Source organism: Hemitrygon akajei, unplaced genomic scaffold, assembly GCF_048418815.1.
Source record: "Hemitrygon akajei unplaced genomic scaffold, sHemAka1.3 Scf000155, whole genome shotgun sequence".
Lineage (NCBI taxonomy): Eukaryota > Metazoa > Chordata > Chondrichthyes > Myliobatiformes > Dasyatidae > Hemitrygon > Hemitrygon akajei.
Window position 1 is genome coordinate 664,967 of NW_027332041.1, and position 27,863 is coordinate 692,829.

General features: G+C 49.3%; 2 protein-coding genes across 2 annotated transcripts in view; one reads left to right on the forward strand and one right to left on the reverse strand.

The window, feature by feature from the left end:
* Positions 1 to 749: 749 nt before the first annotated feature.
* The window catches only part of LOC140724056 (NACHT, LRR and PYD domains-containing protein 3-like), a 96,643-nt gene continuing 69,529 nt past the window's right edge, over positions 750 to 27,863 (reverse strand). The window contains exons 8-13 of the mRNA XM_073038541.1: positions 2,404 to 2,490; positions 2,078 to 2,248; positions 1,752 to 1,922; positions 1,426 to 1,596; positions 1,103 to 1,270; positions 750 to 938 (exon numbers count right to left, since the gene is read on the reverse strand). Of these exons, the coding sequence (XP_072894642.1) occupies positions 842 to 938; positions 1,103 to 1,270; positions 1,426 to 1,596; positions 1,752 to 1,922; positions 2,078 to 2,248; positions 2,404 to 2,490 (865 nt within the window). The 3' untranslated portion in view covers positions 750 to 841. The remainder of the gene's footprint in view (positions 939 to 1,102; positions 1,271 to 1,425; positions 1,597 to 1,751; positions 1,923 to 2,077; positions 2,249 to 2,403; positions 2,491 to 27,863) is intronic.
* On the forward strand, positions 3,700 to 11,009 carry LOC140724052 (endogenous retrovirus group 3 member 1 Env polyprotein-like). Its single transcript, XM_073038538.1, has 2 exons — positions 3,700 to 4,445; positions 8,493 to 11,009. The coding sequence occupies exon 2, from the start codon at positions 8,785 to 8,787 to the stop codon at positions 10,453 to 10,455; it is 1,671 nt and encodes a 556-aa protein (XP_072894639.1). The 5' UTR covers positions 3,700 to 4,445; positions 8,493 to 8,784; the 3' UTR covers positions 10,456 to 11,009.

Below are 27,863 nucleotides of genomic sequence, written 5' to 3' on the forward strand. Positions count from 1 at the left end.
CCGCCCTCTCCGAGCGGAAATGACGTCAGAGGTGCTCACCGCGCTGGCTATTTGTGAGTCCATGCGCCTGCGCAGAAAGTGGGTCGCCACACTGTTCCCGACTCACTCACAATTAACTGACCGGTAACAACGGGTGACCGGTAGATTAATCAGTCCCGTCTCTCACCGTCACTCTGCATCCAATCACACTTCAGGGCCGTGTCCGGGATCGAGGGATTTGTCAATTTAACACCATTGTATCGGCCAGACAGCCGAATGCACCGTCCTCGGCAACGGGAGCAAAAGGATTCTCTCCCGGGACACCGGTGTCCCAGACTGAGCCCCGCCCCCCCCCCCCCGGGACACCGGTGTCCCAGACTGAGCCCCGGCCCCCCCCCCCCGGGCTCCTCCTGTCCGGGTAATTCCCCGGGGGGGTCACGCGGGAGAGTCTCGTACACGCACATCCGGCGGAAGTGCGTCACCGCGGGAGCGCTTCCGATATCACCGAGCTCGAGACCGGAGCCAGTTCCGTTAAAACCGTTGGGAATCAGCCCCGGCGCGCGGCCGTTAAAGGTAAGGGCGGGAGGTTAAAGGGGAGGGGGAATTAAAGGGGAGGGTGGAGTTAAAGGGGAATGGGGAGTTAAAGGGGGAGTTAAAGGGGTGGGGGGAGTTAAAGGGGAGGGGGGAGTTAAAGGGGAGGGGGGAGTTAAAGGGGAGGGGGGAGTTAGAGGGGAGGTGGGAGTTAGAGGGGGAGTTAAAGGGGTGGGGGGAGTTAAAGGGGAGGGGGCAGTTAAAGAGGAGGGGTAGTTAAAGGGGAGGGCGGGGAATCGGCTCCATCCCGCGGGCGGGGATGTTCACACATTCAGATGTTCAGATGATCCACTCTCAGTCCGGGTCTGAGTTCCTCCAGAGATCTCAGTTCCTTCCACCCGGTCTCACTGAACCGATTGTACCGCAGCCTGAAACAGAATGGAGAATGAAGATGGAATAAACAGATTACACAACAGTGTCAGTAACAGGGGACCGGGGTTAATGTTTCAACAACACTCACAGACAAATATCACCAGAAAACCCGCGGATCCGCTGACATTTTATCACATTGAACATTAACACAAACACTCACCGGATCCACTCCAGACTCGGGAGGGTCAGTATGAGGCGGCGGAGACCGGGGACAGATCCGTCTGTCAGAGAGTTGAATGTCAGGTTCAGCTCCGTCAGTGATCGATTTGTACTGAGAGCGGAGACGAGATCCTCGGCACCAGAATCTGAGAGACCGACACCCCTCAGCCTGGAGATGAGAGAGAGTGAGGGTGAAGGACACAGAGAGACAGGAGACGGTACAAATCCCCAGTGTTTATCAGTAACACTATTACTGATTACATTAATGTTCAGTGTCAGACACCCAGTGACTGTAAACACAATCTCCCACAGTCTGGTACTTACCACAGTGTCTGTATTTTACACTCCGGGTTCCTCAGAGCCGACAACACCAGTTTCACTCCTGAATCTCCCAGTTTATTACTACTCAGGTCCAGCCCCGTCAGTGATGGGTTTGTACTGAGAGCAGAGACGAGATCCTCGGCCCCAGAATCTGTGAGACCGACACTCTCCAGCCTGGAGATGAGAGAGAGTGAGGGTGAAGGACACAGAGAGACAGGAGACGGTACAAATCCCCAGTGTTTATCAGTAACACAATTACTGATCACATTAATGTTCAGTGTCAGACACCCAGTGACTGTAAACACAATCTCCCACAGTCTGGTACTTACTCCAGTTTCTGTATTTTACACTCCGGGTTCCCCAGAGCCAGAAACACCAGTTTCACTCCTGAATCTCCCAGTTTATTACTACTCAGGTTCAGCTCCGTCAGGGATGTTTTTGTACTGAGAGCGGAGACAAAATCCTCGGCACCAGAATCTGTGAGACCGACACATTTCAGCCTGGAGATGAGAGAGAGTGAGGGTGAAGGACACAGAGAGACAGGAGACGGTACAAATCCCCAGTGTTTATCAGTAACACAATTACTGATCACATTAATGTTCAGTGTCAGACACCCAATGACTGTAAACACAATCTCCCACAGTCTTGTACTTACCCCAGTTTCTGTATTTTACACTCCGGGTTCCTCAGAGCCGCAGACACCAGTTTCACTCCTGAATCTCCCAGGTCATTATAACCCAGGTCCAGCTCCGTCAGTGTTGGGTTTGTACTGAGAGCGGAGACGAGATCCTCGGCACCAGAATCTGTGAGACCGACACCCAACAGCCTGGAGATGAGAGAGAGTGAGGGTGAAGGACACAGAGAGACAGGAGACGGTACAAATCCCCAGTGTTTATCAGTAACACAATTACTGATCACATTAATGTTCAGTGTCAGACACCCAGTGACTGTAAACACAATCTCCCACAGTCTGGTACTTACCACAGTTTCTGTATTTTACACTCCGGGTTCCTCAGAGCCGCAGACACCAGTTTCACTCCTGAATCTCCCAGTTTATTCGCCCCAAGTCTAAACACAAACAGACAAATTGATGAACAAAGTCATACAAACCGTGGGTTTGCGGGTAATTCTCTCACGCGGATATTTCAGGAAACATTAAACCCTTCCGTAAAGCACTGATCGGAGTTCCCATCACTGTCAATGTCCCTCACTGCCCAGCTCCAGGGTATTCACCCAATTTCAGTCATTTAGTCTGTTGCTGTGACCCTGTGAACTCCACATATTCTGTCTCGTTCTCCGTTGGCTAGAAAAGTGTTACTGACCACAGAGTGTCAGAAGGGGCAGGGATGGGGGTGATATAGCCCCACAGTGAGGAAGCTTTGTGAATCGGGAAATGTCGATGGGAAATGGAGGAAGAGACCCCACCTGAGGGAACGGAGGGAAAGACACAAGAGGAAAGGGATGGGGAAACGAGATCCCACAGGAGGAAGTGGGATGGGGAAAAGAGATACCACAGTTATGAGGGGATGGGGAAGGAGAGATCCCACCGGGGGATGGGGAAGAGAGATCCCACAGGAGAAAGGGGGATGAGGATGAGAGATCCCACAGGAGGAAGGGGGATGGGGATGAGAGATCCCACAGGAGGAAGAGGATGGGAAAGAGATATCCCACAGGAGGAAGAGGAAAGGGGAAGAGAGATCCTAGAGGAGGAAGTGGATGGGGAAGAGAGATCCCGCAGTAGGAAGCTGAATCGGGAAAAGAGATCCCACAGGAGAAAGGAGATTGGGAAAAGAGATCTACAGGAGGAAGGGGATGGGGAGGAGATATCCCACAGGAAGAAAGGGATGGGGAAGAGATATCACACAGGAGGGAGTGGATGAGGAAATGAGATCCGGCAGGAAGAAGTGGGATGGGGAAGGGAGATCCCACAGGAAGAAGGGGATGGGGAAGAGGTCCCATAGGAGGAAATGGATGGGGAAAAAGAGATCCCACAGGAGGAAGGGGGATGGGGAAAAGTGATCCCAAAGGAAGGAAGGGATGAGGAAAGGAGATGCCGCAGGAGTTGGGGGGATGGGGAAGAGAGTTCCCACAGGTGGAAGGGGTTAGGAAAGAGAGATCCTATGGGAGGAAAGGGAATGGGAAGGAGAGATCCCACAGGAGGAAGGTGGATGGGGAAGAGAGATCCCACAGGAGGAAGGGGAATGGGGAAGAGGTCCCATAGGAGGAAGGAGATGGGGAAGAGAGATCCAACAGGAGGATGGGGATGGGGAATGTAAGAAGAGAAAGGGTTAAGGTTAGACTGTGCTAAGATCTAAGCTTACAAAACATATGCTGACACATTGCTAAATAAGGATATAAGATTCTTGCAAAACTGTATAGGTACAATCTGTACCTTGTGGTAATCATGAAGAACTAAAAAGGAGTCATTAAGCTAGGAGCTGAGAGCGGAGGTGGATGAAACAGATGGAGATAAGCTGTACTCTTGTGGCTAACTCCAAGGCCGATAAGTGTTTGAAAACTTGGCAGACATGGCTCTGCGGATGGCTAACTCCAAGGACAGAGGATATGAGAAAATGTGTATGTGACCCCCGAAATGTACAAGCCTGTGGGGAGGGGGAGAGTGGAGCTGACTATGAATAATTGTAGGAATGATACAGCAACTGAGGGACACGTGATAACCTACTTGAAACTGTATAAAAGGAAATGAAATGTAATGCTCTGGGCTCAATACTGCTGGAGCAGTTTTGGGTCCGACTCTGCAGACTCGTGAAAAATAAAGCTTTGCCGCTTTGCAGTTTGCTGAGACTCAGAGTGTAAGATTATTTCTGACAGCTGGGGGCTCGTCCGGGATCCCCACTCCGGTCGTGGAGGGCGAGAGGAAGGACATCGGAGAAGGTGCACCCTGCCGAGTTCGGCAGTCCCTGATTCCTTGCTCGTCGTCTGAAACGGCTTGAGCGAGTGAGATCCGGACAGCGCAAGGCGGCAAAGCAGGGAGGAAAGGAGACGGTTCTACGGCACACCGGGTAAGTGAGACTAGCTAACTGAGATCTAGGTGGGTGTGACCGGGTAAAGTAGGTGTGACGACACCTAGAGTAAAAAGAACCGGGCCGGGAAGGGAATAATGGGAGGGGGAAGCTCAAAGGAAGAGGAGCCGGAGAGTTCGGGTTTGTTCCCGAAGGTACCTCCTGATAGCCCCCTCGGTAGAATGTTTGCAGGATGGGGATATGGACGAACAAAGGGAAAGCAGAAAAAGAGAATGGTAGAATATTGCAAATTATGGTCCAAACAGCCAATAACAGGGTCCTCGGTATGGTGGCCACCATTTGGGTCAGATGAGGATTGGGTTAGACAGGCCTTAAACATATATGTAAACTCTAAACCAAATGTGAGAGAGGAAGAAAATGAGTATGCCTCTTGCTGGGTTCCCGGACCAGGAGACTCCGCAAGAAGTTTTAAACTAGAAACTAAAACTAAGGAGGAAGAGCCTCCTTGGGAAGTGTTGAATCATCTACCTCCCCCTTATGTTCCCCGGCCCCAGCAGCCCGAACAAGCTGCTAGTGCTCCGCATCCGGATGATCCACAACGGCAGGCGGAAGAGGAGAGAGAGACGAGGAGAAACAGAAAAAGACCGTTAGGATAATGGTTCAGACAGTACAGCAAGTAACCACAGAAAACAGGGAAAAGAGGGGAACGTGGTCAGACCGAGGCAATGGCCAAGAACCAGGAAGGAAAACGCGAAGGACTCTAAGATGCTTCCACTGTAACGAGGAAGGACATTTTAAACGGGAATGTCCTAAGTATCGGCGAGAGGTCAGGTCATATGCCATGATGGAGGACGAAGACTAGGGGGGTCGGGGGTTCCTACCCTTGGGGAGAAGAAACTATCGACAGGAACCCCTGGTAAATCTGAAATTAGGTCCCCAAGGGTCAGATACAACCTTTATGGTAGATTCGGGTGCTGAAAGATCCAGTGTAATCCAGATACCTCCCGGCGCCCCGAACAGGAACAAGAGTAATGAAGGTATCCGGTATCGGAGGAAAAACGATACAAGTGCCCATTGTGGACAATGTGGAAGTCGGATATGAAGATAGGGCAACAAGGCAAGACCTTCTCCTGCTGCCCTCGGCAGGATTCAACCTATTAGGAAGGGACCTGCAAGTGCAACTGGGCATTGGAACAGTGCCGAACAATGGAGAAATAATAGTAAAATTATTCGCATTAAAAGAAGAGGACGACCAGAAAATAGAGCCCGAGGTGTGGTATAGAGAGGGAAATAGGGGAGGATTGAACATCAGCCCTCTACAGATCACCTTGCTACCGGACGGTCGCCCAGTAAGGAGGAAGCAGTATCCCATTGCGATGGAAGGAAGAAAAGGGCTGCAGCCGGTAATTGAAGGGCTGATCGCAGATGGACTGCTGGAAGAATGTATGTCGCCATATAATACCCCCATCCTCCCGGTGCGAAAGTCGGACGGGACTTATCGGATGGTACAAGACCTGCGGGGTCTAAATGCAGTAGTCCAGACCCGATACCCGGTAGTACCCAACCCGTACACCCTGATGAGTAAAATCTCCCCTGACCATGAATGGTTCAGTGTAATAGATCTAAAAGATGCTTTCTGGAGTTGCCCGCTAGAAGAAAGCAGTCGGGACATGTTTGCGTTTGAATGGGAAAATCCTACAACAGGGCGGAAAAGACAACTCAGATGGACGGTCCTGCCGCAAGGATTCACTGAGTCACCTAACCTATTCGGGCAGGTCTTGGAGCAAGTACTAGCGGAATTCCAATGTGCTCCAGAGAACCAACTGCTACAGTATGTGGATGATTTATTACTATCCGGGCCAACACAGAAAGGGGTGCAGGAAGATACCATCAGATTACTGAACTTCCTAGGGAAAAAGGGGCTACGGGTCTCCAAGAAAAAGTTACAATTCGTGGAAAAGGAAGTAAGGTATCTGGGACACCGGGTCAGTAAGGGACAGCGAAGCATTACCCCAGAAAGGATAGCTGGAATAACAGGGATGTCGCTACCTCGTACCAAGAAGGAGATACGACAGTTCCTGGGGTTAGTGGGGTATTGTCGAATCTGGATTGAGAATTATACTCCCCTGGTGAAATTTCTGTATGATAAACTCGGGCAAGATGAGCAAACAGTAAAATGGACAAAGGAAGAGGAGCAAAAATTCAACTATATCAAGGGGCAATTGATCCGTGCTCCGGTGTTAGTCTTGCCAGCCCTGGAAAAACCATTCCAGCTGTACGTCAACAATGCCGAAGGAATGGCCCAAGGGGTACTCACCCAACTAAGAGGAGGAAAGCGGCAACCCGTGGCTTTCCTGTCAAAAATGTTAGACCCGGTATCGCGTGGATGGCCCACCTGTATCCAAGCAGTGGCAGCGACAGCGGTATTGGTAGAGGAAGCCCGGAAACTAACCTTTGGAGGGAAGATCACAGTGCATTCTCCCCACTCGGTCAGCACCCTACTAGCCCAGAAGGCACATCGGTGGCTCACTGACTCCCGCATTCTAAAGTACGAAACTATACTGATGACCGGAGAAGACCTAAACTTCGCAAAGGATTCCAGTTGCAACCCAGCCCAGTTCCTCTATGGAGGACTAGAAGAAAAGGAGTCAGAACACGACTGTATTGAATTGCTGGACTTGCAAACAAAGAGCCGGGAGGACTTACGGGAAGTTCCCCTGGGAGAAGGACAGGAATTGTATATAGATGGATCCTCACGATGTATTGATGGAGTACGGCACAGCGGATATGCCATCATTGACGGAGAGACTGAAAGAATAGTGGAGTCCGGGAGATTACCGGGAAACTGGTCGGCCCAGTCATGCGAATTATACGCACTCCAGAGGGCTCTGAGGATATTGGAAAAGAGGATCGGAACAATATACACTGACTCTAAGTACGCCTATGGGATAGTACATACCTTTGGGAAGATATGGAAAGAAAGAGGACTGATAACGGCCAGAGGAAAGGGACTGGCACACGAGCAAATGATAAGTATGACATTGGAAGCCCTGGCCCTACCAACTGAGATTGCGGTAGTACATGTACCCGGACACCAAAAAGGATCAACACCTGAAGCAGTAGGGAACCGTCTAGCCGATGGGGAGGCCAAACGAGCAGCCGTTGAAGACCCGATCCAACTCCTGACCTTGATACCAGTGAGGGAAGGACTTACTAAACAACCTATGTTTACCCAAATAGAGATTGATAGCATGAACCAACTAGGAGCCCGAAAAGACACTGATGGTAAATGGACGGTCCCGGATGGGAGACAGGTACTAAATAAGGAAGTAACCCGCAACATCCTCCAACAGTTGCACCATCAAACCCACTGGGGAGTACAGGCCATGTGCGACACAATTCTGAGGGACTATGTATGCAAAGGAATATACACACTGGCCCAGCAAGAGATAACTGGATGTCCGACGTGCCAGCGGATAAACAAGAAAGTGATGCGATCCACTCCAAGAGGTGGCCAGCCACTGGCCATGAGACCGTTCCATAGAGTCCAGATCGACTTTACCGAACTACCCTCAGTGCAGAGATGGAAGTACCTGTTAGTAATAGTGGATCATTTTACCCACTGGGTGGAAGCATACCCGACCACAAAGGCCGATGCGCCTACAGTAGCCCGAATACTACTAGAAAACATAATCCCCAGATATGGGATCATGGGGTCCATAGACTCGGACAGAGGGACACACTTTGCCTCCAAGACGCACCAGTTGATTTGTGATGCATTGAGTATCCAATGGAAATACCATACCCCGTGGCATCCCCAGAGTTCGGGACGGGTGGAAAGGATGAACAGTACCTTAAAGGCGCAATTGACCAAATTAATGCTAGAAACCAAGTTACCCTGGACTAAGTGTCTCCCCATCGCCCTGTTAAGAATCCGAACAGCACCCAGGAAGGATATAGGAATCTCCCCCTATGAAATGCTGTTTGGACTCCCGTATTGGAATAAGGTAGAAGGGTACCCCACGCTACAAGGGGGTGATATTTTTATAAGGAACTATTTACTGGCACTATCTCGTTCCTTTGCAGAACTGCGGAAGAAGGGTCTCTTGGCCCAGACTCCGCCGCTCGACTTTGCTTTACATCAGATCGTGCCTGGAGATTGGGTTCTGGTACGGACCTGGAAGCCGGAGAAGTTACAACCACAGTGGGAAGGCCCTTTCCAGGTCCTGTTAACCACCGAGGCGGCCGTACGAACAAAAGAGAAAGGGTGGACCCACGCATCCAGAATAAAGGGACCAGTTAAGCCTGAGGGACACACGGAGTGGACCTGTGTTCCCAGTGAAGAACCGTTGGTGGTGAAACTGAAAAGGCAACAAAAATGAACTCAATGTGGACTGTTACATTATTGACTGTAATATATTTAATTCTGTATGTGGGAAAAATAGAAGGGAAATGTGACAAGTGTAGGAACCGAGTTTTGGAGAAAGGAAAAGAACGACCCGGGGCCCTTGTGTCACATTCACATGTAAATGACCAATGTTATGGAAAAGAAAAAGAGGAATGTGAAGAGGGAGGAATAAAATATACCCTGAGAAAGAACAGGGGATACCCCGGTGGATCAGTGAGAGAAGAAAAAGGAGAAGGGAGAAGTTGGAGTGTACGAGAAAGTACATGCCCTGAGACAGAATGGATATGTGAAAGGAAAGAAAAAGGAAGGGCAGAGTTTGGTGGAGTCAGAGAAGAATGGGGAACCTATGGAAAAACAAGACCGGAAATGAAGGAAAACCTGTTTATAGACTTAGCAACTCGAATAGCTACAAGTTTAAATGTAAGTGACTGTTGGGTTTGTGGGGGACCCCACATGAGCGAGCAATGGCCATGGATAGGTGAGAGTTTGAGTGTGTGGGAGCTATTGGCTCATGATTGGGATAAGAAAAGGACTGGGAGGACGCAAGAATGGAAGTTAACAAACTATCCGGAAGGACAAGTATGTGTAGAAAGAAAAGGGAAGGTGAAAGTAGGAGAAAGCCCATGTCAGAGTATAAAGTTGGCTAAAACAAAAAATAATGCCACTTGGTGGCCCGAGGAGCCGACTTGGTACATAACTAAAGGGGCAAAGGACAATTGTACGGCTATGGGAAACAATTCGGGAATCTGGAATTGCAGTGGGCATAACCCGTACGAAGGAATTCCCAGTGTTTGGAAAGCCTGGCGGAAAGCAAGGAAAGGAGGATTTGTCCCAGAAGGTCTGTTCTGGATTTGTGGGAATCAGGCATACACCAAATTGCCGAAAGGATGGGGAGGAGTTTGTTTCTTAGGCCTTATAAGGCCAGAGTTCTTCCTCCTACCCCAGGATGAAGATAGGGAATTGGGAATCAAGTTATTTGACTCACTGAGAAGGGAGAAGCGGGAGATAAAGGTGGGAGAATGGGGCGACGAGTGGCCTCCAGCACGCATCATTGAATATTACGGACCAGCAACTTGGGCCCAGGATGGGTCATGGGGTTACCGAACCCCGGTATATATGTTAAATCGAATAATACGCCTACAAGCTGTAGTAGAGGTGATCACCAACCAAACCGCATTGGCTCTGGAATTGCTGGCTGAGCAGCAAAGCCAGATGAGAACAGCCATATACCAAAATCGATTAGCATTGGATTACCTATTGGCCTCCGAGGGAGGGGTCTGTGGAAAGTTCAATCTGACAAACTGTTGCCTAAAGATAAATGATAATGGAAAGGCAGTGTTGAAAATATCCGACAAAATTCGGAAGTTGGCCCATGTGCCAGTACAAACTTGGAGATCCTTAGGGAACCTGAGTTGGCTGGATAGTCTGCTGGGAGGAAGCTGGTGGCGAATAGCCCTGTTAATATTTGGCGGAATACTCATAATGATAATCATATTACCATGCTTAATACCCTGCTTGAGAGCATTAATAACGCGAGTAGTAGTACAGGTAATGCAGCCAGGGAACCCAGCTGACCCGGCTAAAATGCTGTTGCAACGAGGCAGGGAACTGAAAGAGTGGAATCCCTGGACAAATCCTTAGCACACTCTAAAAAGAAAAAGGGTGGAATTGTAAGAAGAGAAAGGGTTAAGGTTAGACTGTGCTAAGATCTAAGCTTACAAAACATATGCTGACACATTGCTAAATAAGGATATAAGATTCTTGCAAAACTGTATAGGTACAATCTGTACCTTGTGGTAATCATGAAGAACTAAAAAGGAGTCATTAAGCTAGGAGCTGAGAGCGGAGGTGGATGAAACAGATGGAGATAAGCTGTACTCTTGTGGCTAACTCCAAGGCCGATAAGTGTTTGAAAACTTGGCAGACATGGCTCTGCGGATGGCTAACTCCAAGGACAGAGGATATGAGAAAATGTGTATGTGACCCCCGAAATGTACAAGCCTGTGGGGAGGGGGAGAGTGGAGCTGACTATGAATAATTGTAGGAATGATACAGCAACTGAGGGACACGTGATAACCTACTTGAAACTGTATAAAAGGAAATGAAATGTAATGCTCTGGGCTCAATACTGCTGGAGCAGTTTTGGGTCCGACTCTGCAGACTCGTGAAAAATAAAGCTTTGCCGCTTTGCAGTTTGCTGAGACTCAGAGTGTAAGATTATTTCTGACAGGGAAGAGAGATCCCACAGGAAGAAGGAGGATGGGGAAGAGATCCCACAGGAGGAAGGAGGATGGGGAAGAGATCCCACAGGGTGAAAGAGATTGGGAAGAAAGATCCCACAGTCGGAAACGGAATCCGCAGGAGAGATCCCACGGGAGAAGGGGAAGGCAATGAGAGATCCCCCGGAGAAAGGGGGATGGGGAAGAAATTTCCAGCAGGAGGAAGTGGATCGGGAAGAGTGATCCCACAGTAGGAAGCACAATCAGGAAGAGAGATCCAACAGGAGGAAGGAGGATGGGGAAGAGAGATCCCACAGGAGAAAGGGGGATGGGTAAGTGAGATCCCACAGGAGGAAGAGGGATGGGGTAGAGAGATCCCACAGGTGGAAAGGTGATGGGGAAGAGAGATCCCACAGTAGGAAGGGGGATGTGGAAGAGAGATCCCACAGGTGGAAATGGGTGGGGAAAAAGAGATCCCTCCGGAGGAAAGGGGGATAGGGAAGAGAGATCCCACAGGAGGAAAGGGGGATAGGGAAGAGAGATCGCACAGGATGAAGGATGATGGGGAAGTGAGATCCCACAGGATGAAGGATGATGGGGAAGAGAGAAGCCACAGGAGGAAGGGGGATGGGGAAGAGAGATCCCACAGGAAGAAGGAGATGGGGAAGAGAGATCCCACAGGAGGAAAGGGGGATAGGGAAGAGAGATCCCACAGGATGAAGGATGATGGGGAAGAGAGATCCCACAGGATGAAGGATGATGGGGAAGAGAGATGCCACAGGAGGAAGGGGGATGGGGAAGAGAGATCCCACAGGAAGAAGGAGATGGGGAAGAGAGATCCCACAGGTGGAAATGGATGGGGAAAATGAGATCCCTCCGGAGGAAAGGGGGATAGGGAAGAGAGATCCCACATGAGGAAGGGCGATGGGGTAGAGAGATCCCACAAGAAGAGGTGGATGGGGAAGAGAGATCCCACAGGAGGAAGGGGATGGGGAAGAGAGATCCTACAGGAGGGCGGGGGTTAGGAAAGAGATCCTATGGGAGGAAGGGCAATGGGACGGAGAGACCCCACAGGGGGAAGTCGGATGGGGCAGGGAGATCCTACAGGAGGGCGGGGGGTTAGGAAAGAGATCCTATGGGAGGAAGGGCAATGGGACGGAGAGACCCCACAGGGGGAAGTCGGATGGGGCAGGGAGATCCCACAGGAGGAAGGGGATGTGGAAGAGAGAACCCACAGGAGGAAGGCGGATGGGGAAGAGATATCCCACAGAAGGAAGGACGTTGGGGAACAGTGATCTCTCTGGAGGAAGGGGGATGGGGAAGAGAGATCCCACAGGAGGAAGGGGATGGGGAAGAAATTTCCGGCAGGAGGAATTGGATGGGGAAGAGAGATCCCACAATAGGAAGCAGAATCAGGAAGAGAGATCCAACAGGAGGTAGGGTGATGGGAAAAAGAGATACCACAGGAGGTAGGGGGATGGGAAAGAGATACCACAGGAGGAAGGGGATCCGGAAGAGAGATCCCACAGGAGGAAGGGAGATGGGGAAGAGAGATCCCACAAAAGGAGGGGGATGGGGAAGAGATATCTCACAGGAGGAAGGGGATGGGGAAGAGAGATCCAACAGGAGGAAGGGAATGGGAAGGTGAGATCCCGCAGGAGGAAATGGATGGTGAAAAAGAGATCCCACAGGAGGAAGGGGGATGGGTAATTTCAACATGCAGGTGAACTTGGAGAAACAGTTTGGTGCTGGACCCCAGGACAGGGAGTTTGTAGAGTGCCTACGGGATGCATTCTTGGAACAGCTTGTACGAGAGCCGACCAGGGACAAGGCTATTCTGGATTTAGTCTTGTGTAATGAACAGGGTTTGATAAGTGATCTTGAAGCAAAGGAGCCATTAGGAGGTAGTGTCCATAACATGATATGTTTTTATCTACAGTTTGAGAAGGATAAGGGCAGCTCGGAGGTGTCAGTGTTGCAGTTGAACAGGGGAAACTATGGAGCCATGAGGGAGGAGCTGGCCAAAGTTGACTGGACGGATAGCCTAGCAGAAAAGACAGTGGAACAGCAATGGCAGGTATTCTTGGGAATAATGCACAAGGTGCAAAATCAGTTCATCCCCAGAGAAGGAAGGATTCAAAGGGGGGAAAGGGGCCACAGTGGTTGACAAAGGAAGTCAGAGATTGCATAGCATTAAAAAAAAAGGAAGTATGACAGAGCTAAGGTGAGTGGAAGGATGGATGATTGGGAAGTTTTTAAGGAACAACAGAACTTAACTAAAAAGGCAATACGGGGAGAAAAAATGAGATACGAACGCAAGCTAGCCAGGAATATAAAGGAAGATAGCATGAGCTTTTTTAGGTATGTGAAGAGAAAGAAGATAGTTAAGAACAATGTTGGGCCCTTGAAGAATGAATTGGGTGAAATTGTTATGGGAAACAGAGAAATGGCAGAAAAATTTAATGAGTACTTTAGATCTGTCTTCACTAGGGAAGACACAAGCAATCTCCCAGATGTATGGATGGGCCAAGGACATAGGGTAACAGAGGAAATGAAACAGATTGACATTAGGAAGGAAACGGTGATGAGTAGACTGATGGGTCTGAAGGCTGACAAATCCCCAGGTCCAGATGGTCTGCACCCTAGGGTACTAAAGGAGGTGGCCCTGAAAATTGCGGATGCATTGGTAATCATTTTCCAATGTTCCTTAGATTCAGGATCAGTTCCTGAGGATTGGAGAATGGCTAATGTTATCCCATTTTTTAAGAAAGGAGGGAGGGAGAAAACAGAGAACTAACGACCTGTCATCCTGACATCGGTGGTGGGGAAGATGCTAGAGTCCATTATTAAGGATGAAATAGTGGCATATCTAGATAGCAGTGATAGGATTGGGCCGAGCCAGCATGGATTTACCAAGGGTAAATCATGCTTGACTAATCTGTTGGAGTTTTTCGAGGATGTAACCAGGAAGTTAGACGGGTGAGATCCAGTGGATGTAGTGTACCTCGATTTTCAGAAGGCATTTGATAAGGTCCCACATAGGAGATTGGTGGGTAAAATCAAAGCTCACGGCATCGGGGGGGAAGACATTGACATGGATAGAAAACTTTTTGGCAGATAGAAAGCAAAGGGTAGCGGTGAATGGGTGTTTCTCGGAATGGCAGGTAGTGACTAGTGGGGTGCCACAGGGCTCGGTATTGGGACCACAGCTTTTTACAATTTACATCAACGATTTAGATGAAGGCATTGAGAATAACATCAGCAAATTTGCTGATGATACTAAGCTGGGTGGCAGTGTGACATGTGATGAGGATGTTAGGAGAATTCAGGGTGACTTGGATAAGCTGGGTGAGTGGGCAGATGACGTTTAATGTGAATAAGTGTGAGGTTATCCACATTGGGAGTAAGCACAGGAAGGCAGATTATTATCTGAACTGTGTAGAGTTAGGTAAGGGAGAAATACAAAGAGATCTAGGAGTCCTTGTTCATCAGTCACTGAAGGTGAATGAGCAAGTGCAGCAGGCAGTGCAGAAGGCTAATGGAATGTTGGCCTTTATTACAAAGGGAATTGAGTACAAGAGCAAGGAAATCCTCTTGCATTTGTACAGAGCCCTGGTGAGACCACAGCTGGAGTATTGTGTACAGTTTTGGTCTCCAGGGTTAAGGAAGGACATCCTGGCTGTAGAGGAAGTGCAGCGTAGATTTACGAGGTTAATTCCTGGGATGTCTGGACTGTCTTACGCAGAGAGGTTAGAGAGACTGGGCTTGTACACACTGGAATTAAGGAGATTGAGAAGGGATCTGATTGAAACATAGAGGTTTAAGGGACTGGACAAGATAGAGGCAGGAAATATGTTCCAGATGCTGGGAGAGTCCAGTAGCAGAGGGCATGGTTTGAGAATAAGGGGTAGGTCATTTAGGACAGAGTTAAGGAAAAATTTCTCCCAGAGAGTTGTGGGTGTCTGGAATGTACTGCCTTGGAAGGAAGTGGAGGCCAATTCTCTGGATGCTTTCAAGAAGAAGCTAGATAGCTATCTTATGGATAGGGGAATCAAGGGATATCGGGACAAGGCAGGAACCGGGTATTGATAGTAGATGATCAGCCATGATCTCAAAATGGCGGTGCAGGCTCGAAGGGCCGAATGGTCTACTTCTGCACCTATTGTCTGTTGTCCCACAGGAGGAAGGGGGATGGGGAAGAGAGATCCCACAGGAGGATGGGGGATGTGGAATAGAGATCCCACAGGAGGACGGGGGATGGGGAGGAAATTTCCAGCAGGAGGAGGTGGATGGGGAAGAGTGATCCCACAGTAGGAAGCAGCATCAGGAAGAGAGATCCAACAGGTGGTAGGGGGATGGGAAGAGAGATACCACAGGAGGAAGGGGATCCGGAAGAGAATTCCCACAGAAGGAAGGGAGATGGGGAAGAGAGATCCCACAAGAGGAAGGAGAATGGGAAAGAGAGATCCCACGGAAGGTAGGGGGCTGGGGAAGAGAGATCCCACAGGAGGATGGGAGATGGGGAAGAGAGATCCCACAGGAGGAATGGGGCTGGGGAAGAGAGATCCCACAGGAGGATGGGAGATGGGGAAGAGAGATCCCACAGGAGGATGGGAGATGGGGAAGAGAGATCCTACAGCAGGATGGGAGATGGGGAAGAGAGATCCCACAAGAGGAAGGAGAATGGGAAAGAGAGATCCCACTGGAGGTAGGGGGCTGGGGAAGAGAGATCCCACAGGAGGTAGGGGGCTGGGGAAGAGAGGTCCCACAGGAGGTAGGGGGCTGGGGAAGAGAGATCCCACAGGAGGAAGGGGGCTGGGGAAGAGAGATCCCACAGGAGGAAGGGAGATGGGGAAGAAAGATCCCACAGGAGGAAGGGGGCTGGGGAAGAGAGATCCCACAGGAGGATGGGAGATGGGGAAGAGAGATCCCACAGGAGGAAGGGGGCTGGGGAAGAGAGATCCCACAGGAGGATGGGAGATGGGGAAGAGAGATCCCACAGGAGGAAGGGGGATGTGGAAGAGAGATCCCACAGAGGGAAGGAGGATTGGGAAGAAATTTCCGGCAGGAGTTATTGGATGCAGAAGAGAGATCCCACAATAGGAAGCAGAATAAGGAAGAGAGATCCAACAGGAGGTAGGGGGATGGGAAAGAGAGATACCACAGGAGGAAGGGGATTGGGAAGAGAGATCCTACTGGAGGTAGGGGGCTGGGGAAGAGAGATCCCACAGGAGGAAGGAGAATGGGAAAGAGAGATCCTACTGGAGGTAGGGGGCTGGGGAAGAGAGATCCCACAGGAGGATAGGAGGATGGGAGATGGGGAAGAGAGATCACACAGGAGGAAGTGGGCTGGGGAAGAGAGATCCCACAGGAGGATGGGAGATGGGGAAGAGAGATCCCACAGGGGGAAGGGGGCTGGGGAAGAGAGATCCCACAGTAGGATGGGAGATGGGGAAGAGAGATCCCACAGGAGGATGGGAGATCAGGAAGAGAGATCCCACAGAGGGAAGGAGGATTGGGAAGAAATTTCCGGCAGGAGTTATTGGATGCAGAAGAGAGATCCCACAATAGGAAGCAGAATCAGGAAGAGAGATCCAACAGGAGGTAGGGGGATGGGAAAGAGAGATACCACAGGAGGAAGGTGATTGGGAAATTTCCAGCAGGAGGAGGTGGATGGGGAAGAGTGATCCCACAGTAGGAAGCGGCATCAGGAAGAGAGATCCTACAGGTGGTAGGGGGATGGGAAAGAGAGATACCACAGGAGAGAGGGGATCCGGAAGAGAATTCCCACAGAAGGAAGGGAGATGGGGAAGAGAGATCCCACAAGAGGAAGGAGAATGGGAAAGAGAGATCCCACTGGAGGTAGGGGGCTGGGGAAGAGAGATCCCACAGGAGGATGGGAGATGGGGAAGAGAGATCCCACAGGAGGATGGGAGATCAGGAAGAGAGATCCCACAGAGGGAAGGAGGATTGGGAAGAAATTTCCGGCAGGAGTTATTGGATGCAGAAGAGAGATCCCACAATAGGAAGCAGAATCAGGAAGAGAGATCCAACAGGAGGTAGGGGGATGGGAAAGAGAGATACCACAGGAGGAAGGTGATTGGGAAATTTCCAGCAGGAGGAGGTGGATGGGGAAGAGTGATCCCACAGTAGGAAGCGGCATCAGGAAGAGAGATCCTACAGGTGGTAGGGGGATGGGAAAGAGAGATACCACAGGAGAGAGGGGATCCGGAAGAGAATTCCCACAGAAGGAAGGGAGATGGGGAAGAGAGATCCCACAAGAGGAAGGAGAATGGGAAAGAGAGATCCCACTGGAGGTAGGGGGCTGGGGAAGAGAGATCCCACAGGAGGATGGGAGATGGGGAAGAGAGATCCCACAGGAGGATGGGAGATGGGGAAGAGAGATCCCACAGGAGGATGGGAGATGGGGAAGAGAGATCCCACAGGAGGAAGGGGGCTGGGGAAGAGAGATCCCACAGGAGGATGGGAGATGGGGAAGAGAGATCCCACAGGAGGAAGGGGGCTGGGGAAGAGAGATCCCACAGGAGGATGGGAGATGTGGAAGAGAGATCCCAGAGGAGGAAGGGGGATGTGGAAGAGAGATCCCACAGAGGGAAGGAGGATTGGGAAGAAATTTCCGGCAGGAGTTATTGGATGCGGAAGAGAGATCCCACAATAGGAAGCAGAATCAGGAAGAGAGATCCAACAGGAGGTAGGGGGATGGGAAAGAGAGATACCACAGGTGGAAGGGGATTGGGAAGAGAGATCCCACAGGAGGAAGGGAGATGGGGAAGAGAGATCCCACAGGAGGATGGGGGATGTGGAATAGAGATCCCACAGTAGGACGGGGGATGGGGAGGAAATTTCCAGCAGGAGGCATTTAGGCAGGAATAATCCAAATAGAACATACAGGGTAAATGGTAGGGCATTGAGGAATGCAGTGGAACAGAGAGATCTAGGAATAACAGTGCATAGTTCCCTGAAGGTGGAGTCTCATGTAGATAGGGTGGTGAAGAAGGCTTTTGGAACGCTGGCCTTTATAAATCAGAGCATTGAGTACAGAAGTTGGGATGTAATGTTAAAATTGTACAAGGCATTGGTAAGGCCAAATTTGGAATATTGTGTACAGTTCTGGTCACCGAATTATAGGAAAGATATCAATAAATTAGAGAGAGTGCAGAGACGATTTACTAGGATGTTACCTGGGTTTCAGCACTTAAGTTACAGAGAAAGGTTGAACAAGTTAGGTCTCTATTCATTGGAGCGTAGAAGGTTGAGGTGGGATTTGATCGAGGTATTTAAAATGTTGAGAGGGATAGATAGAGTTGACGTGAATAGGCTGTTTCCATTGAGAGTAGGGGAGATTCAAACGAGAGGACATGATTTGAGAGTTAGGGGGCAAAAGTTTAAGGGAAACACGAGGGGGACTTTCTTTACTCAGAGAGTGATAGCTGTGTGGAATGAGCTTCCTGTAGAAGTAGTAGAGGCCAGTTCAGTTGTGTCATTTAAGGTAAAGTTGGATAGGTATATGGACAGGAAAGGAGTGGAGGGTTATGGGCTGAGTGCGGGTAGGTGGGACTAGGTGAGATTAAGAGTTCAGCACGGACTAGGAGGGCCGGAATGGCCTGTTTCCGTGCTGTGATTGTTATATGGTTATAGGAGGTGGATGGGGAAGAGTGATCCCACAGTCGGAAGCAGCATCAGGAAGAGAGATCCAACAGGTGGTAGGGGGATGGGAAAGAGAGATACCACAGGAGGAAGGGGATCCGGAAGAGAATTCCCACAGAAGGAAGGGAGATGGGGAAGAGAGATCCCACAAGAGGAAGGAGAATGGGAAAGAGAGATCCCACTGGAGGAAGGGGGCTGGGGAAGAGAGATCCCACAGGAGGATGGGAGATGGGGAAGAGAGATCCCACAGGAGGAAGGGGGATGTGGAAGAGAGATCCCACAGAGGGAAGGAGGATTGGGAAGAAATTTCCGGCAGGAGTTATTGGATGCGGAAGAGAGATCCCACAATAGGAAGCAGAATCAGGAAGAGAGATCCAACAGGAGGTAGGGGGATGGGAAAGAGAGATACCACAGGAGGAAGGGGATTGGGAAGAGAGATCCCACAGGAGGAATGGAGATGGGGAAGAGAGATCCCACAAAAGGAGGGGGATGGGGAAGAGAGATCCCACAGGATGAAGGGGATGAGGAAGAGAGATCTGACAGGAGGAAGGGGGATGGGGAAGAGAGATCCCATAGAAGGAGGGGGGATGGGGAAGAGAGATCCCACAGGAGGTAGGAGGATGGGGAATTTCAACATGCAGGTGAACTGGGAGAAACAGTTTGGTGCTGGACCCCAGGATAGGGGGTTTGTAGAGTGCCTACGGGATGCATTCTTGGAACAGCTTGTACGAGAGCCGACCCAGGACAAGGCTGTTCTGGATTTAGTCTTGTGTAATGAACAGGATTTGATAAGCGATCTTGAAGTAAAGGAGCCATTAGGAGGTAGTGACCATAACATGATATGTTTTTATCTACAGTTTGAGAAGGATAAGGGCAGCTCGGAGGTGTCAGTGTTGCAGTTGAACAGGGGAAACTATGGAGCCATGAGGGAGGAGCTGGCCAAAGTTGACTGGACGGATATCCTAGCAGAAAAGACAGTGGAACAGCAATGGCAGGTATTCTTGGGAATAATGCACAAGGTGCAAAATCAGTTCATCCCCAGAAAGGAAGGATTCAAAGGGGGGAAAGGGGCCACAGTGGTTGACAAAGGAAGTCAGAGATTGCATAGCATTAAAAAAAAAGGAAGTATGACAGAGCTAAGGTGAGTGGGAGGACAGATGATTGGGAAGTTTTTAAAGAACAACAGAACTTAACTTAAAAGGCAATACGGGGAGAATAAAATTAGGTATGAACGCAAGCTAGCCAGGAATATAAAGGAAGATAGCAAAAGCTTTTTACGTATGTGAAGAGAAAGAAGATAGTTAAGAACAATGTTGGGCCCTTGAAGAATGAATTGGGTGAAATTGTTATGGGAAACAGAGATATGGCAGAAGAATTTAATGAGTACTTTAGATCTGTCTTCACTAGGGAAGACACAAGCAATCTCCCAGATGTATGGATGGGCCAAGGACATAGGGTAACAGAGGAACTGAAACAGATTGACATTAGGAAGGAAACGGTGATGAGTAGACTGATGGGGCTGAAGGCTGACAAATCCCCAGGTCCAGATGGTCTGCATCCTAGGGTACTAAAGGAAGTGGCCCTGGAAATTGCGGATGCATTGGTAATCATTTTCCAATGTTCCTTAGATTCAGGATCAGTTCCTGAGGATTGGAGAATGGCTAATGTTATCCCATTTTTTAAGAAAGGAGGGAGGGAGAAAACAGAACTATCGACTTGTCAGCCTGACATCGGTGGTGGGGAAGATGCTAGAGTCCATTATTATCGATGCAATGCTCCTCAGACAGGATGAAGAGGTCAATACTCCCCAATGCCATTAGGCTTTACAATTCAACCGCCAGGACTTAAGAACTTTTTAAAAGCTATTATTAATGCTTTTTGAGATAGTGATTTAGATGCATATCATTTTTTTTTACTGAGTTAAGTATTGTATGTAATTAGTTTTGCTACAACAAGTGTATGGGACATTGGAAAAAAAAAGTTGAATTTCCCCATGGGGATGAATAAAGTATCTATCTTTCTATCTATCTATCTATTAAGGATGAAATAGTGGCATATCTAGATAGCAGTGATAGGATTGGGACGAACCAGCATGGATTTACCAAGGGTAAATCATGCTTGACTAATCTGTTGGAGTTTTTCGAGGATGTAACCAGGAAGTTAGACGGGTGAGATCCAGTGGATGTAGTGTACCTCGATTTTCAGAAGGCATTTGATAAGGTCCCACATAGGAGATTGGTGGGTAAAAATCAAAGCTCACGGCATCGGGGGGAAGACATTGACATGGATAGAAAACTTTTTGGCAGATAGAAAGCAAAGGGTAGCGGTGAATGGGTGTTTCTCGGAATGGCAGGTAGTGACTAGTGGGGTGCCACAGGGCTCGGTATTGGGACCACAGCTTTTTACAATTTACATCAACGATTTAGATGAAGGCATTGAGAATAACATCAGCAAATTTGCTAATGATACTAAGCTGGGTGGCAGTGTGACATGTGATGAGGATGTTAGGAGAATTCAGGGTGACTTGGATAGGCTGGGTGAGTGGGCAGATACTTGGCAGATGATGTTTAATGTGAATAAGTGTGAGGTTATCCACTTTGGGAGTAAGAACAGGAAGGTAGATTATTATCTGAACGGTGTAGAGTTAGGTAAGGGAGAAATACAAAGAGATCTAGGAGTCCTTGTTCATCAGTCACTGAAATTGAATGAGCAAGTACAGCAGGCAGTGCAGAAGGCTAATGGAATGTTGGCCTTTATTACAAAGGGAATTGAGTACAAGAGCAAGGAAATCCTCTTGCATTTGTACAGAGCCCTGGTGAGACCACAGCTGGAGTATTGTGTACAGTTTTGGTCTCCAGGGTTAAGGAAGGACATCCTGGCTGTAGAGGAAGTGCAGCGTAGATTTATGAGGTTAATTCCTGGGATGTCTGGACTGTCTTACGCAGAGAGGTTAGAGAGACTGGGCTTGTACACACTGGAATTAAGGAGATTGAGAAGGGATCTGATTGAAACATAGAGGTTTAAGGGACTGGACAAGATAGAGGCAGGAAATATGTTCCAGATGCTGGGAGAGTCCAGTAGCAGAGGGCATGGTTTGAGAATAAGGGGTAGGTCATTTAGGACAGAGTTAAGGAAAAATTTCTCCCAGAGAGTTGTGGGTGTCTGGAATGTACTGCCTTGGAAGGAAGTGGAGGCCAATTCTCTGGATGCTTTCCAGAAGAAGCTAGATAGCTATCTTATGGATAGGGGAATCAAGGGATATCGGGACAAGGCAGGAACCGGGTATTGATAGTAGATGATCAGCCATGATCTCAAAATGGCGGTGCCGGCTCGAAGGGCCGAATGGTCTACTTCTGCACCTATTGTCTATTGTCCCACAGGAGGAAGGGGGCTGGGGAAGAGAGATCCCACAGGAGGATGGGGGATGTGGAATAGAGATCCCACAGGAGGACGGGGGATGGGGAGGAAATTTCCAGCAGGAGGAGGTGGATGGGGAAGAGTGATCCCACAGTAGGAAGCAGCATCAGGAAGAGAGATCCAACAGGTGGTAGGGGGATGGGAAGAGAGATACCACAGGAGGAAGGGGATCCGGAAGAGAATTCCCACAGAAGGAAGGGAGATGGGGAAGAGAGATCCCACAAGAGGAAGGAGAATGGGAAAGAGAGATCCCACGGAAGGTAGGGGGCTGGGGAAGAGAGATCCCACAGGAGGATGGGAGATGGGGAAGAGAGATCCCACAGGAGGAATGGGGCTGGGGAAGAGAGATCCCACAGGAGGATGGGAGATGGGGAAGGGAGATCCCACAGGAGGATGGGAGATGGGGAAGAGAGATCCTACAGCAGGATGGGAGATGGGGAAGAGAGATCCCACAAGAGGAAGGAGAATGGGAAAGAGAGATCCCACTGGAGGTAGGGGGCTGGGGAAGAGAGATCCCACAGGAGGATGGGAGATGGGGAAGAGAGATCCCACAGGAGGAAGGGAGATGGGGAAGAAAGATCCCACAGGAGGAAGGGGGCTGGGGAAGAGAGATCCCACAGGAGGATGGGAGATGGGGAAGAGAGATCCCACAGGAGGATGGGAGATGGGGAAGAGAGATCCCACAGGAGGAAGGGGGATGTGGAAGAGAGATCCCACAGATGGAAGGAGGATTGGGAAGAAATTTCCGGCAGGAGATATTGGATGCAGAAGAGAGATCCCACAATAGGAAGCAAAATCAGGAAGAGAGATCCAACAGGAGGTAGGGGGATGGGAAAGAGAGATACCACAGGAGGAAGGGGATTGGGAAAGAGAGATCCTACTGGAGGTAGGGGGCTGGGGAAGAGAGATCCCACAGGAGGAAGGAGAATGGGAAAGAGAGATCCTACTGGAGGTAGGGGGCTGGGGAAGAGAGATCCCACAGGAGGATAGGAGGATGGGAGATGGGGAAGAGAGATCACACAGGAGGAAGGGGGCTGGGGAAGAGAGATCCCACAGGAGGATGGGAGATCGGGAAGAGAGATCCCACAGAGGGAAGGAGGATTGGGAAGAAATTTCCGGCAGGAGTTATTGGATGCAGAAGACAGATCCCACAATAGGAAGCAGAATCAGGAAGAGAGATCCAACAGGAGGTAGGGGGATGGGAAAGAGAGATACCACAGGAGGAAGGTGATTGGGAAGAGAGATCCCACAGGAGGAAGGGAGATGGGGAAGAGAGATCCCACAGGAGGATGGGGGATGTGGAATAGAGATCCCACAGGAGGACGGGGGTTGGGGAGGAAATTTCCAGCAGGAGGAGGTGGATGGGGAAGAGTGATCCCACAGTAGGAAGCGGCATCAGGAAGAGAGATCCAACAGGTGGTAGGGGGATGGGAAAGAGAGATCCCACAGGAGGATGGGAGATGGGGAAGAGAGATCCCACAGGAGGATGGGAGATGTGGAAGAGAGATCCCACAGGAGGAAGGGGGATGTGGAAGAGAGATCCCACAGATGGAAGGAGGATTGGGAAGAAATTTCCGGCAGGAGATATTGGATGCAGAAGAGAGATCCCACAATAGGAAGCAAAATCAGGAAGAGAGATCCAACAGGAGGTAGGGGGATGGGAAAGAGAGATACCACAGGAGGAAGGGGATTGGGAAAGAGAGATCCTACTGGAGGTAGGGGGCTGGGGAAGAGAGATCCCACAGGAGGAAGGAGAATGGGAAAGAGAGATCCTACTGGAGGTAGGGGGCTGGGGAAGAGAGATCCCACAGGAGGATAGGAGGATGGGAGATGGGGAAGAGAGATCACACAGGAGGAAGGGGGCTGGGGAAGAGAGATCCCACAGGAGGATGGGAGATCGGGAAGAGAGATCCCACAGAGGGAAGGAGGATTGGGAAGAAATTTCCGGCAGGAGTTATTGGATGCAGAAGACAGATCCCACAATAGGAAGCAGAATCAGGAAGAGAGATCCAACAGGAGGTAGGGGGATGGGAAAGAGAGATACCACAGGAGGAAGGTGATTGGGAAGAGAGATCCCACAGGAGGAAGGGAGATGGGGAAGAGAGATCCCACAGGAGGATGGGGGATGTGGAATAGAGATCCCACAGGAGGACGGGGGTTGGGGAGGAAATTTCCAGCAGGAGGAGGTGGATGGGGAAGAGTGATCCCACAGTAGGAAGCGGCATCAGGAAGAGAGATCCAACAGGTGGTAGGGGGATGGGAAAGAGAGATCCCACAGGAGGATGGGAGATGGGGAAGAGAGATCCCACAGGAGGATGGGAGATGTGGAAGAGAGATCCCACAGGAGGAAGGGGGATGTGGAAGAGAGATCCCACAGAGGGAAGGAGGATTGGGAAGAAATTTCCGGCAGGAGTTATTGGATGCGGAAGAGAGATCCCACAATAGGAAGCAGAATCAGGAAGAGAGATCCAACAGGAGGTAGGGGGATGGGAAAGAGAGATACCACAGGTGGAAGGGGATTGGGATGAGAGATCCCACAGGAGGAAGGGAGATGGGGAAGAGAGATCCCACAGGAGGATGGGGGATGTGGAATAGAGATCCCACAGTAGGACGGGGGATGGGGAGGAAATTTCCAGCAGGAGGCATTTAGGCAGGAATAATCCAAATAGAACATACAGGGTAAATGGTAGGGCATTGAGGAACGCAGTGGAACAGAGAGATCTAGGTATAACAGTGCATAGTTCCCTGAAGGTGGAGTCTTATGTAGATAGGGTGGTGAAGAAGGCTTTTGGAATGCTGGCCTTTATAAATCAGAGCATTGAGTACAGAAGTTGGGATGTAATGTTAAAATTGTACAAGGCATTGGTAAGGCCAAATTTGGAATATTGTGTACAGTTCTGGTCACCAAATTATAGGAAAGATATCAATAAATTAGAGAGAGTGCAGAGACGATTTACTAGGTTGTTACCTGGGTTTCAGCACTTAAGTTACAGAGAACGGTTGAACAAGTTAGGTCTCTATTCATTGGAGCGTAGAAGGTTGAGGTGGGATTTGATCGAGGTATTTAAAATGTTGAGAGGGATAGATAGAGTTGACGTGAATAGGCTGTTTCCATTGAGAGTAGGGGAGATTCAAACGAGAGGACATGATTTGAGAGTTAGGGGGCAAAAGTTTAAGGGAAACACGAGGGGGTCTTTCTTTACTCAGAGAGTGATAGCTGTGTGGAATGAGCTTCCTGTAGAAGTAGTAGAGGCCAGTTCAGTTGTGTCATTTAAGGTAAAGTTGGATAGGTATATGGACAGGAAAGGAGTGGAGGGTTATGGGCTGAGTGCGGGTAGGTGGGACTAGGTGAGATTAAGAGTTCAGCACGGACTAGGAGGGCCGGAATGGCCTGTTTCCGTGCTGTGATTGTTATATGGTTATTGGAGGTGGATGGGGAAGAGTGATCCCACAGTCGGAAGCAGCATCAGGAAGAGAGATCCAACAGGTGGTAGGGGGATGGGAAAGAGAGATACCACAGGAGGAAGGGGATCCGGAAGAGAATTCCCACAGAAGGAAGGGAGATGGGGAAGAGAGATCCCACAAGAGGAAGGAGAATGGGAAAGAGAGATCCCACTGGAGGAAGGGGGCTGGGGAAGAGAGATCCCACAGGAGGATGGGAGATGGGGAAGAGAGATCCCACAGGAGGAAGGGGGATGTGGAAGAGAGATCCCACAGAGGGAAGGAGGATTGGGAAGAAATTTCTGGCAGGAGTTATTGGATGCGGAAGAGAGATCCCACAATAGGAAGCAGAATCAGGAAGAGAGATCCAACAGGAGGTAGGGGGATGGGAAAGAGAGATACCACAGGAGGAAGGGGGATGGGGAAGAGAGATCCCACAGGAGGAAGGGAGATGGGGAAGCGAGATCCCACAGGATGAAGGGGATGAGGAAGAGAGATCTGACAGGAGGAAGGGGGATGGGGAAGAGAGATCCCATAGAAGGAGGGGGGATGGGGAAGAGAGATCCCACAGGAGGTAGGAGGATGGGGAATTTCAACATGCAGGTGAACTGGGAGAAACAGTTTGGTGCTGGACCTCAGGATAGGGGGTTTGTAGAGTGCCTACGGGATGCATTCTTGGAACAGCTTGTACGAGAGCCGACCCAGGACAAGGCTGTTCTGGATTTAGTCTTGTGTAATGAACAGGATTTGATAAGCGATCTTGAAGTAAAGGAGCCATTAGGAGGTAGTGACCATAACATGATATGTTTTTATCTACAGTTTGAGAAGGATAAGGGCAGCTCGGAGGTGTCAGTGTTGCAGTTGAACAGGGGAAACTATGGAGCCATGAGGGAGGAGCTGGCCAAAGTTGACTGGACGGATATCCTAGCAGAAAAGACAGTGGAACAGCAATGGCAGGTATTCTTGGGAATAATGCACAAGGTGCAAAATCAGTTCATCCCCAGAGAAGGAAGGATTCAAAGGGGGGAAAGGGGCCACAGTGGTTGACAAAGGAAGTCAGAGATTGCATAGCATTAAAAAAAAAGGAAGTATGACAGAGCTAAGGTGAGTGGGAGGACAGATGATTGGGAAGTTTTTAAAGAACAACAGAACTTAACTTAAAAGGCAATACGGGGAGAATAAAATTAGGTATGAACGCAAGCTAGCCAGGAATATAAAGGAAGAGAGCAAAAGCTTTTTACGTATGTGAAGAGAAAGAAGATAGTTAAGAACAATGTTGGGCCCTTGAAGAATGAATTGGGTGAAATTGTTATGGGAAACAGAGAAATGGCAGAAGAATTTAATGAGTACTTTAGATCTGTCTTCACTAGGGAAGACACAAGCAATCTCCCAGATGTATGGATGGGCCAAGGACATAGGGTAACAGAGGAACTGAAACAGATTGACATTAGGAAGGAAACGGTGATGAGTAGACTGATGGGGCTGAAGGCTGACAAATCCCCAGGTCCAGATGGTCTGCATCCTAGGGTACTAAAGGAAGTGGCCCTGGAAATTGCGGATGCATTGGTAATCATTTTCCAATGTTCCTTAGATTCAGGATCAGTTCCTGAGGATTGGAGAATGGCTAATGTTATCCCATTTTTTAAGAAAGGAGGGAGGGAGAAAACAGAACTATCGACTTGTCAGCCTGACATCGGTGGTGGGGAAGATGCTAGAGTCCATTATTATCGATGCAATGCTCCTCAGACAGGATGAAGAGGTCAATACTCCCCAATGCCATTAGGCTTTACAATTCAACCGCCAGGACTTAAGAACTTTTTAAAAGCTATTATTAATGCTTTTTGAGATAGTGATTTAGATGCATATCATTTTTTTTTTTTACTGAGTTAAGTATTGTATGTAATTAGTTTTGCTACAACAAGTGTATGGGACATTGGAAAAAAAAAGTTGAATTTCCCCATGGGGATGAATAAAGTATCTATCTTTCTATCTATCTATCTATTAAGGATGAAATAGTGGCATATCTAGATAGCAGTGATAGGATTGGGACGAGCCAGCATGGATTTACCAAGGGTAAATCATGCTTGACTAATCTGTTGGAGTTTTTCGAGGATGTAACCAGGAAGTTAGACGGGTGAGATCCAGTGGATGTAGTGTACCTCGATTTTCAGAAGGCATTTGATAAGGTCCCACATAGGAGATTGGTGGGTAAAATCAAAGCTCACGGCATCGGGGGGAAGACATTGACATGGATAGAAAACTTTTTGGCAGATAGAAAGCAAAGGGTAGCGGTGAATGGGTGTT

Excerpts from the sequence above, each read along its gene's own strand:
- LOC140724052 (XM_073038538.1), top strand. The coding sequence starts at position 8,785 with ATGAACTCAATGTGGACTGTTACATTATTGACTGTAATATATTTAATT.